Source organism: Cynocephalus volans, chromosome 5, assembly GCF_027409185.1.
Source record: "Cynocephalus volans isolate mCynVol1 chromosome 5, mCynVol1.pri, whole genome shotgun sequence".
NCBI classification, from domain to species: domain Eukaryota; kingdom Metazoa; phylum Chordata; class Mammalia; order Dermoptera; family Cynocephalidae; genus Cynocephalus; species Cynocephalus volans.
The window spans coordinates 22,219,378-22,231,513 of NC_084464.1; the positions used below are offsets into that span (position 1 = coordinate 22,219,378).

The window sequence follows — 12,136 nt, forward strand, 5'->3', positions numbered from 1 at the left end:
AATGCTGACAGGAAAAGTTTAGCACTAAATGCTTACATCAGAAAAAAAAAATCAACAACCTATGATCTCACCTCAAGAACCTAGAAATAGAGCAAAATAAATCTGAAGCAAGTAGGAGAAAGAAAATAGCAGTGAAAAACACAGAAACCAAGGAGACTGAAAACAGAAAAACAATAAAGAACATCCATAAAACAAAAGGCTGGTTCTTCAAAAAATCAGTAATGTTGATAAACCTCTAGCAAGACTGACAAAGACAAAGAGAGGGAAGATACAGCTCACCAATATCAGAAATAAAATGGGATATCATTGCAGGTACTGTAGCCATTGAAAAAGGAAATAAAGGAATAACTTGAACAACTTTATGCTCATACCTTCAACTACCTAAAAAGAAATGAATCAATTCCTCAAATACTACAAACTACAAACACTCAACTGAGATAAAATAATCCGAATAGTTCTATAACCATTAAATAAATTGAATTTGTAATTTTAAAATTTCAGGCACAGATAGCTTCCCTAGACAATCCTACCAAACATTTACAAGAGAATGAAGAATCCTACACCATCTTTTAAAAGATAGAGAAGAGAGCACTTCCTAACTCATTTATGAGGACTTTATAACCCTGACACCAAAACCAAAGAGAAGACATGAATAACAAACTACAGACCAATATCTCCCAGCAGATTAGATGCAAAAATCTTCAACAAAATATTAACAAATTAATTTCAACAATGTATAAAAATAATTATACACTATGACCAAGTGAGATTTATTTTAGGTACGCAAGATGGTTTCATTGTTCGAAACCCACCATATGAATAGTCTAAAGAAGATAAATCATATGATCATATGTATCCATACAAAACAAAATTTGACAAAAGTCAGAACTCATTTGTGATAACAGAAATAGCGGGTAATTACCTTAACTAGATAAAAAGCATCTCCGAAAAGCCGACAGCCATTATCACATATAATGGTGAAAGACTGAATGCTTGTTCCAAAGATCAGAAGTAAAATATGGACGTCTACTTTCCCTGCTGCTATTCAACATAAGGCAAGAAAAGGAAATAAAAAGCATACGGCTTGGAACGTAAAAAATATAACTATTGCTCTTTGCAGATGACATGATTGCCTACATAATAATTTTTAAGAAATCTACCCCCAAATTTCATAGAACCAATTAGTGGCTTGAGCATGGCTGCAAGATACAAAATAACACTATAGCATTTTCAAATTGTTCCAGAGAAAATAAAATACTTAGGAATAAGCTTAACAAAACAAGTATGGGATCTTTGTGCTCAGAATTAGATGTTGTTGAAAGAAATAATACAAGACTTCAGTAACTAGAGTCGTGACATACCATGTTCTTGGACTGGAAGACCAAACATAGTAAAGATGTCACTTATCCCAAATTGTTTTATAAATTTAATGTAAGTCCTATCAATACCCCAGCATGTTTTTTTGTTAGTCACAGACAAACTTATTCTAAAATTTATATGAAAAGGCACAGATCTTAGAATATATAAGGCAAGCTTGAAAAAGAAAAATAAATGGGAGAAATTAATCTACCTCATATTAGGGTTTACTGTATGTAGCTACAGTAATCAAGCCTGTGTGGTATAGAAGAGAATGAAGAAGCCAGAAATAAGTCCACAAAAACATGCCTGAGCACTGATTTCTAAGAAAGGTACAAAAGTAATTCAGTGGAACAAAGACAGCCTTTTCAACAAATTATGTTGAAATCATTACACATTTATCAGAAAAAAATTATCTAAACATCACTCCTTATATAAAAATAACTTGGAATGCATTAGCTTTTAGAACAAAAAGAGTAGAAAGAAATCTGGAACTAGGCAAGAAGTTCTTAGACTTGGCATCCAGAGCATGATCCACACAAAGAGAAATTGATAAATTGGACTTGATTAAAATTAAAAATCTTTGCTCTGTGAAAGACCCTGTTAAGACGATGAAAGGCAAACTACAGACTGGCAGAAAACATTTGCAAACTGCATATCCAACAACTATTGGTCTTATTGAATGTGACGTGGATTATGCGGAAAAAGAGTGTCAAGATAATGAATTCTTGGTTTTCCCAACAACTAGTTCACCACACTTGATAAAAACTTTATTTCATAGAAATTAGTCACACACATGACACCTGATCTGTAAGTATGAAAAAGGTGGGGAAAAGATGTTTTATTAAAAACCTAGGAGAAGGTACATGGAGATACTATTAGTTATGGTTCAAGAAAAAAATGCCATAGTGAAGATTTGCGGAATAAGGCTAAATCTCACATTGGTGGTCTCTGGCTAAATCTCACATTGGTGGTCTCTGGCTTAGGGCCCATTTATGGCACCCTTTGCTCCTTTTTGAACTATCAAGTGCCTTGGCCTTATATGATGCCCCCACCCTCTCACCTTTGCCTCATCCCCTTTGGGGATGAAATGAGTGTATTTGTATGTGAAGAGGGCATGAGTTTGGGGGGCCAGGGGTGGAATGTAGTTGATCAAATTGTGTCCCCCCAAAACTCACTGAAGCTTGAATGGTAGCCCCCAAGTTTTATGTATTAGAAACTTAGCCTCCACTGTGACTGTTAAGAGGGTGGGAAATCCTATTATGGTAATTGAAAGGTGGAGCCTTGAAGTGGTGATTGGATTGTAGGACCAGGCAGGAGTGAATGGATTATAAGTGGTGGTCAGGGGCGTGGTTCTGAGGGCTTTAAAAGGAGAGTGAATGAGGAGGTTACTCTCTGCTCTGCTCTCTCTGCTTCCACCATCTTGCAATGTGAGACCTCTGGGTCACTGTCATCACCACCAGATGGACTTTGGACTTCCCAGCCTCAGAAACTGTAAGCAAATTATGTTTTCTTATAAATCACCCAGTTTCGGGTATTTTGTTATAAGCAACAGAAACGGACTAATACATACACTAAGCATATTGAGACACTCATTGTGATCCACCTCAGATATTTGCCTTAAAAAAAAACTAAAGCCTTAAATCTATTAAATTCCAACATAAAATGTTTAAAGTCAGCTTAAAGTTGTGCATTTTGAGGACAATTAGCTGTACTCATTACCCACCAAAACCAGACCACGCCATTGGTCACCTCCTCTCTCCTCTGGCTACAAGTAAATCAAATCCAAGTTGTAAAGTGTGAGAAACAATATGCTTTGATCAAGTTGTTTTATCACTGGGGCCTTTATTACCAAGCTTCAAGATATATCTCATTTCTAATGTATTTTTACAAATATTTGTTTAAAGCCAGTAACATAATTTGATATACATGTATTCTGTGTATAAAATTTCAACACAATATTTCCAGGTATATACCAGTCTATCACATGATATTTAGCTGTCTGAAGGTGAATGTGGTGGTATCGTTAGCTGATGATGTTGACTTACACACAAGGAAGCAGGTCAGGTGTGAAGAAGGAATCCTGAGATTTATAGGAGACCTGCTTCTAATGAAAGCAAGAGTTCCAGGACTTAACCCTGGTGATCAGTGGAGTTGTATTTGGCCCAACAAGGCATAATCTCCAAGGGACTTGGAAAGCTCCAGTCACAACTTAGGAAATATCTCTCACTCTCTATGAAGCTCTGTGCTGCCATCTGATAGGCAGAACAAGACAGAAAGGCAGATGTCATCCAGGAAAACAAGCAGTGTAGGCTTTGGATCTGGTCATAATGATAGGGACCCAGCATCCTTCTCCTAAAGCATCACTGTTTCTCTGAGCTGTGCCCTCAGCCCCACACTCATCACTCCACACACTCTGCCTGGCCGGACTCAACCACATAGCAGTTTCAGCTACAGTCTCCATGCTTATGCTGCCTTTATGGACAAATTGTCCTTCCCTTCTCTCCTGCTCTCTCCTGAGCTTCACATCCATTTTCCCAATGGTCTTCTGAACATTTCCATTTGAATATAATGCAGAAACCTCAAACCCAGTAGGTCCAAAATCAAGCTCATGTTTTTTCCTCTAATCTTTTCTCTCCTCCTTTATTTCCTATCACCCGCTGGTTGATATCCACATCTGCCCATGTTAAAAGCTTAGGAATCATCCTTTACTATTCCTCGCCATCCATATCCAATCAATCAACAGTGTTGTTCTTATTCTTATGGTCATTCCATTGCACCTCTTTAATACTTTATGAATTTATATTCTCTTCTCCAACTTTACTCTCTGTCCTAATCGAGGACATCATCTTTTACTTTGACTATTCTAAACTTTTCCTAACTGACCTGGTGCTCAACTCGCCATCCTCAAATAAAGCCTCTTAAAAGCTACCAGAGAGATCTACCTAAAATAGAAATTAAAATATATTATTTCCCTTCCTAAGATCCTCCAGTGGTTGCCCAGTATAGAGCGATTTTTGAACAGCCACTATGGACACAAAAAGACAGTGGAAAAAATAGTAAGAGAAAATTATTACTAACCTAAAACTTTATACTTAAATAAACAATCTATCAAAAGTGGGGGACAAAAAAACCCCCACTTTCAGCCATACAAGGACTAAGAGAGATCCAAACTCCAAATGAATTGCTAAAGATTTATTTTGGCACGCAGAAAAATGGAACCAGAGTGAAGACATGCTATATTTAAAATATTATAAAGCACAGATATCGGATCATACGAGTCAGTAAATTAATTTTCTATTTAGTAAAAAAAAAAAAAAAAAAAAAAAATCCTAAATTTTGTGTTTAATAGAAAAGTGGAATTGACAGCATAGGTAACAATAGCAAGAGTAAGAGGAATTGTTTAGTGGGTAGTTGAAGCTTCTAAAAGTCTTTGTCATTCCAGGGAGAGAACAAAAATATGGAATGAACTTAAGTTTTTAAAGATAATTTATAGTTAAATATGTAGATGAGAAAATTAAGGATAATATCCAATAAAAATAAAATAAAATCTACAGATAACAAACAGAAGAAGCTAAACAAAATAAAGAAAAATTGGGGTTAAAGAGAAAGTCAGGAAAGGAAGTGTTTTTCAAAAGCAACGAAATAGGTTCGCCCTACCGTCCCCGCTGCTGCCGCTGCCGTGAAGGGCGAGCGCCGGGCCGCCCGCGCGTCCTCCGGAGACCGAGCCGGCGCCGGTGACTGTTGCAGAAACCGAGGCGCCGGGGCCGCTCTAGCGCGCAGGCCGAGAAGGACGAGGAACGGAGCCCCGGCCGCGTCCCCCGGGTCCCAAGCGGTGGCGTCGCTGAGGAGGCCCCGAGCACGTCCCGCGGGCCGGGCGGCTCGCAGGAGGCCCTGGGCTCCGCGTCGCAGGCCGCCCCCTCCGCGGGTCCCAGGACCCAGAAGCCGCTAGAGCTGAAGGCGGCCGAGCTGGTGCAGTTCTTGCTGGTTAAGGACCGGAAGAAGATCCCGGTCAGGCGGACCGACGTAATGAAGCACGTCGTCGGAGACTACAAGGACCTCTTCCCGGACCTCCTCCGACTGGCTGCCCAGCGCCTCCAGTACGTCTTCGGGTACCAGCTGGTGGAGCTTGAGCCCAAGAGCAACCCCTACATCCTGATGGACGCCCTGGAACCCGTGGAGGAGGATGCCGAGGTGAGGGGCGATCAGGGCACACCCACCACCGGCCTCCTGAGGATGGCTCTAGGGCTTATCTTTATGAAGGGCAACACTATCAAGGAGACCGAAGTCTGGGACTTTCTGCGGCGGTTGGGGGTGTACCCCACCAAGAAGCACTTAATTTGGGGGGATCCAAAGAAACTCATTACTGAAGACTTTGTGCAGCAGCGTTACCTGGAGTCCCGGCGGATACCCCACACTGATCCTGTAGACTATGAATTCCAGTGGGGCCCGCGAACCAACCTAGAAACCAGCAAAAGGAAAGTTCTCAAGTTTGTGGCCAAAGTGCATCATCAAGACCCCGAGGCCTGTGAAGCTTTGTCAGATGAGGAGAAGAGGGCCCGACCTGCGCCTGAGCCTAGTGGCCGAGCCCCATCCTCTTGAAATCTGAAATGGATTCAGAGGGACTCCTGGGACAAGGGTCTGGGACCCAACGACACAGTGCTGAAGGAATTAGGGATAGGAGGGACGGAGGGAGCATATTTCTGTAACGCCTAAATGTGTGTAGCTTTAGGATGTGTTGGCAGAGTTTTGTTTGTTTAATATTGTGAGTTGTTTGGTTCCAAATTTTCACTTATAAACAGATTAGAAGAGCATTTATTTTGTTTTGATTTGTTTTACCTTTTTTGGTATAAAATTTTTGCTAGCTTAGTAACTGGAAAACTGTACTATGATCTGGAACAGATATTTAGGAAAGAACACGAGTAAATTGCTTTGGTGCCAGGAAAATAAAAGCAAAGTAGCTATTATCTGGTCTCTTAACTACTTCAGTTTGTGAGCAAAAATAAAAGTCTTTATAATGTACATAATATATTTTCTCTAGATAATTTTTTTATATTCACAATTACTCAGCTCTGTTGCTGACGACTTAGTTCCATTTTTTTTCTTTTTTTGCTACTGTAGTTATAATAAATACTGTATTTTGAAGCAGGTAAGCAGAGTTTATTAAATTGTAGGACATGAGAAAATTTTATGATTCAAAACCAGTATCTTTAAAAAAAGTTTTTGCTACATGTTATTAAGGTGGTGTGTTTTAGAAGTTGCTTTACTTTGTGTATATGTGCGTATATGTATGTATGTATATTGGATCATGATGTAAAATCTAATCTCTCACTGTGAGTCCCAGAAAAGTTTATAAAACAGTGGCAAAGTGATTAACGAAGCCTGCTCGGGAATCAGACTGCCTGGGTTCAGATATGAGTTGAGGTAGGTTCCTTAGCCTGTGTACTGACATTTCCTGATGTGTAAAATGGGCTGATGATGCCTATATTATGTGTGCTAGTGTGATAATTATATATGGAAATTTATATAGTTCTTGGCATGGTCCTTGGTGTGGAGGATTTAGTTCTTTGTTCCTTAAAAAAAAAATTTTTTTTCTAAAGATGGCTGGTAAGGGGATCTTAACCCTTGACTCAGCACCTCACTCTCCCAAGGGAGCCATGGGCCAGCACTTGTTCCTTAAACTTTTTAAAAATCTTTTTTTTATTCTCCTTGGTCTGGAGCTGCTTTTTTTTTTCTTCTTCTTCTTCTTTAATTATCTTCTAAATCATTGCTAGAAGAGCAATTACTGGTTGAAAAGTTACAACTGTATTTTTCTAGTCTGGCTCCATTTTATGGTTTTATAGAAAAATATGACGGGTATGGTGAGTACAGCCCTCACAGAACAATAAGAGTAGGAAAGTTAGAAGATCTCCCCCAGGCTTTGAGAGAGCATTATAGATAGTGAAAAGTGGGTGTGTTTTGAGGTTGTCTAAAAAACCAGGTTTGAGTTATGGCTCATGCTAACTCGCCAGCATGGTGATTTGGGGGTAGGTCTTAAGTTCTTTGAATCTCAATTTCTTTCTCTGTTAAATGGGATAAATAATAACTATGTTATAGCTTGTTATATAGATTATACGAGCCAGAAGAAAAGTTAATTGTCTTGTTTTCCTCCATAATCTCTAGCAAAATGCTGTTTATATTCAGAGATTCAACACATGTTTTATTCACTGAGTGATAGGTATAGTTGTTTTGGGGGGAAGTGATGCAAATTAACCAGGAAATGAGGTGTCAGTACTTTGCTCAGGATAAAAAAGAAATGTGAACTTCACCCACACAACTAACTGTCATCTAGAAAATCTGTGGGGGCTATGTGGTGAGAAAGGGGGAATGTGATAGGTTGCTGGGTTTTATTTCGTTCTGTTGAATTGGGATTTGCATCAATGGATTATAGTTGGTCCTTGAAGGCATTTCTTCTTGATCTGCATTTTATTTCAGTGTCTAAGTTACCTTCTGAGATCAAATTGGCCTGCATTTTATTTCAGTATGTAAATTACGTCCTGCCTAGTGGGTCCCCTTACCTCACTGACTCTGCTTTCTCCTCCTCATGTGCTCTAATATTCATGTTTTCATCTTAATGGTGAAAATTATCATTACCCAGCACTCACTGCCAGTTACATCTGAGGCAAACATCTTCTCCCACGCTTTACTCAAAGTGATATTAACAATTTCCCATCAATGAGTTACCATTTTGTTTTAGGTTTTAAAGTATAAAACATTAGAGACTAAATCGAGCCCTTATTTCTTTTTCTTCTCACTCTCCCCAGAAGTAGTAAAAGTCTGTGGTTAGCATGCCACTTTATAATTTTAAAATTTTACTATGTTCGTTTATATACATAAACTATATGGTTATATTGTGGGCTTTGACAGTTTATATAAGTTGTATATTGTAACCTTTTGCAACTTAATGTTTTCACTTACCATTAGTTTTCGAAATTTAGCCATATTCCATATAGTATAGATCTGATTCATTCATTTTAGTTCTTTCATATAGGGGAGAAAATAAGTTTGTTTATCCATTCCCTAGTGGCGAGGCAGTTAGGTTCTTTACAATCTTTTGCTATTTGCAGGCAATGCACAGGTCCTTAAGCACGTGAGCCAGAGCTTCTCCTGCCAGAAACATAGAGCAATCGGGCTATTGCCAAATTGCCGTGGAGCTTGTATCAACTTGCACTCCCACCCCTTGTGAACATTTGGCCTTAGCAGCATCTTTTCAGCCATTCGGTGGATGTGTAGTGATAATTGGTTATGGTATTAAATTGCACCTTTTGCTTATTAGTGATGTTAAACATTTTTGCTTTTTTTTTTTTGGACCAGGTTTCAAATCCATTAGACCCTTTTAAAATTTTAATTAATTTGTAAGACTTCTTTATATGTCTGCACATTAATCCATTGTCTGCTGTATCTAATGCAAATACCCTCTCACACATTTTTACCGTTTTTTTTTTTTTTGGTCATATTGATGATTTGGTTTTAATCTGTCACAATCATCAGTGTTTTAAGGGCTGGGTTTTTTGAATAGTGCTTTAAAGAATTCTCCCTAATACTAATATTGTAACAGTGTTTTCAATATTTTTTTGTTAAGTATTCAAAGTTTTGATTTTCACACTTAATGTTTTTAATCTGTTTTTGTGTATGATGTGAAGTATGGATATATATTTGTATTTTTCCTCCATGGCTAGCCTAACCATTTTTCATAGTTTATCTATTCTACACTGATTTATAACACCCTTTCTATTCACAGTGTCTACATATAAATAAATTTTTGGCTAGGACTGAAAAAAAAAAAGCAAAGAAATAGGATGATAAATATAAAATGGGAAGAAGATGTTTTCAGGCTGGCCAGTTAGCTTAATTGGCTAGAGTGTGGTGGTGATAACACCAGGGTCCAAGGTTCAATCCCTGTGCTGGCCAGCCACCAAAAGGACAAAAACAACCAAAGTAAGGAAGATGTTTTCAACAAGTACAAATACAACAGTAACAAGAATAATTTCAAAAAATTTAAACTTATCAATTAAAAACACACATTATCTACTTGTCTTGAATATAAAAATAAAATCAAGATTCATGCTGCTAAGACAAACCCAAACAGTACCATAGACATATTTTAAAGTTTTAAAATAAAGTGCAGAAAAATAATATTAAAATACCATTGAAAAAACAATTCATGTGGGAGTATTTATATCAGAAGAATAGAATGTAAATTCAAAAGCATTAATAGACATAAAGAAAGAGACGACATCTATATGAAAAGAATAACATCCCCAAAACTCTAACAATTATAAACTTGTACATACTTGATGGATTTAAAATTTCTAAAGCATTATCTGACAGAATTATAATGATAATGAACAGATATAATATAAAAATATATAATTATAATGAACAGATCTAGACATGATTGGTGATTTATCAAATAAAAAAGACTGAAGATAAATGAAATGAGATAATCGAAAAGATTAAAAAAGTAACCCTGAGGAAAATAAGAGTAGGCCAATAAAAAAGCTAAGATAAATATGAGAAAGCAAAATCGTACACAGAAAACAAAAAATCAGTGGAGTGGTTTCATGGAGATAAGTGCAGCAGATGTATGTTGAAAAAAATGAGTGAAAAGATCAAACAAGCAAAACTAATAAAAGAAGCAAAGAAGGCAAGTATTAATCAATGTTGGAAATGAAAAAAGGAATGTAACTATAGATTTAGTTGTATTTCCAAATTATAATAATATTTTTATTTTTTTTAAATAGATACATAAACACCTATCAAACAATACACAAAAAACACACTGGTTTCCTCCAGGGACAACTAGGTTGCTGAGAGGCAGAAGTGGAGGCAGATTTTATTTTGAACAATGTGAATGTATTGTCTGTTCAATAAAACTTTAACTGAAGAAAATAAGCTTAAAAATTACAAATATAATATAATGCCATGACCAAGTCAACTCAGCTCATTTTTTAAAATATGAACTCAATTAAAAAATGGAATTATTGGATAATCAATAACAATCAAAAATTAAATTAAAAAATGTGTTTCCCTCCACTCACTCCTCCTAAGAAAAATGACAAAAATTACCGCCAGAACTCTTACAAATCAATGAGAAGAAAAAAAAAAATGACCCAAAGGAAAAAATGGACACAGTACAGGAACAGGCAATGGCAATTCACAGAAGATAAAACCCAAATGGTTAACAGAAATATATGGTGCGGGCGAGACAAAAAAAGCTCAAATGTGCTTGTATTTAGGAGAATTCTAATTAAAGAGATATCGTTTCATTGCATTGGCAAAATTTTAAAAATCTGACAGTACATGGGTGGAAAGGGTGTGGGTCAAAGCAATTCTCCTACATAGCTGTTAGGAAAGAATTGACACATCTCTTGGCACAGTGCGGTGTCACTGTTAGAAAATGTGTGCCCTGGGATTCAGGGATTCCTCTCCTGGATGTATATTCTCTAGTGAAATTCTCACCTGTGTGCACAGGATGACATGCTCAAGAATAATCATCGTAGCCTTGCTTACAATAGAGTTAACCGGAAACAACGTAAATCACAAGAATAAATAAATTTTGTTACAATCATGCAAAGGACGTCTATACAGCAATAAAATCAATAAACTAGAAAGAGACAGGTATAGAGATAGATGAGTCTCAAAGACAATGTTCCGAGAAAATAAATGTTGCAGAAGGTGTGAAGTATGATACATTTATATAAAGCTTAAAATGATAAAAAGATTATACATTGTTTATGATTACATATATACAGAAAACATATTCAAATATAGATGGAAATTATCAGTCACAAATCAGAGAGGGCTTGGAATGGAGTTCACACAGGGACTTAATCACATGTAAGACGTGTTTTAAAAGAAAAGATGTGAAGCAAATAAGGTAAAATAGTAAAAACTGGCAAAGCTGGGAACTGGGTACTGGTGTATGATATGTTACTTTCTGTATGACATGTTTGAAATATTTGATAATTTCAAAAATAAAATTAAAGGCTTACTCCAGGGCTTATTACCAGTGGCAATACTTGCAGTGGCAGTGCTATGTGGGTAGCACTACATCTGTTCCTTTACTGCAGTCATTGCCAATCTATCCCCCACTATTGCTACTAGAGGACCCACCTCCTTAAAGAAACTTGTAATCTTTCCGTAAAGGAAATAACCCTTTTGTGAAAAAGATAACAATCTCTAATATATCTCTTCTATAAAGGGGAACTTTTATAGATGGAATATTTTTAAAAACTTTACTTGTTTATTCAGTGCTTGATTAAACCAGTCTTTGAAAACAAAGAACTATATAATAAAATTAACTACATTATTTGAGAACTTTCTTTTGAGAACATTTTCTTTCGTGGCCATGTTTTGGTTACCAATCTTGCAAGCATGCAAGAAAGATTAAAATCTAAAAATAAGAACCAAAAGAAGTCAAACTATCCAAAAAAAAAAAAAAAAACTCAAAAAACTAAAAAACATATTTTTATTTTTTTATTAATATCATTTTTTTAATATTCTAGGATGTTGTTGTAGAGCAGTTGGTGGGGGGGAAGGGGAAGGAAATGGGATAGAAGAAGGAGGAAAGAGGAGGAGTGGGATTGAGGCCTGTCACACCACCCCCCCATTACCATATGGGAGACCAGGTGGCTTCCTGCAGTGTCTTGGTCATTGCTGGGCTGGGAGCAGATGTCCAGAGTTGTGGCAAAAGCCCTCACCCCCACCACTCCAGCTCGGGAACCCTGGGCCCTTCTTG

The 12,136-nt window shown here is 37.0% G+C and overlaps 1 protein-coding gene across 1 annotated transcript; it reads left to right on the top strand.

The window, feature by feature from the left end:
• The first annotated feature begins 1,967 nt into the window (after positions 1–1,967).
• On the top strand, positions 1,968–5,958 carry LOC134378913 (non-structural maintenance of chromosomes element 3 homolog). Its single transcript, XM_063098215.1, has 2 exons — positions 1,968–2,087; positions 5,107–5,958. Exons 1-2 carry the CDS (start codon positions 1,968–1,970, stop codon positions 5,956–5,958), a joined length of 972 nt encoding a protein of 323 aa, XP_062954285.1.
• Positions 5,959–12,136: the final 6,178 nt, after the last annotated feature.

What these genes read in the sequence shown, in the direction of transcription:
- LOC134378913 (XM_063098215.1), top strand. Translation starts at nt 1,968, where the DNA reads ATGAAAGGCAAACTACAGACTGGCAGAAAACATTTGCAAACTGCATAT. An exon ending in GTCAAGATAATGAATTCTTG is followed by an intron (nt 2,088 to 5,106) that starts GTTTTCCCAACA and finishes TGACTGTTGCAG; the next exon opens with AAACCGAGGCGCCGGGGCCG.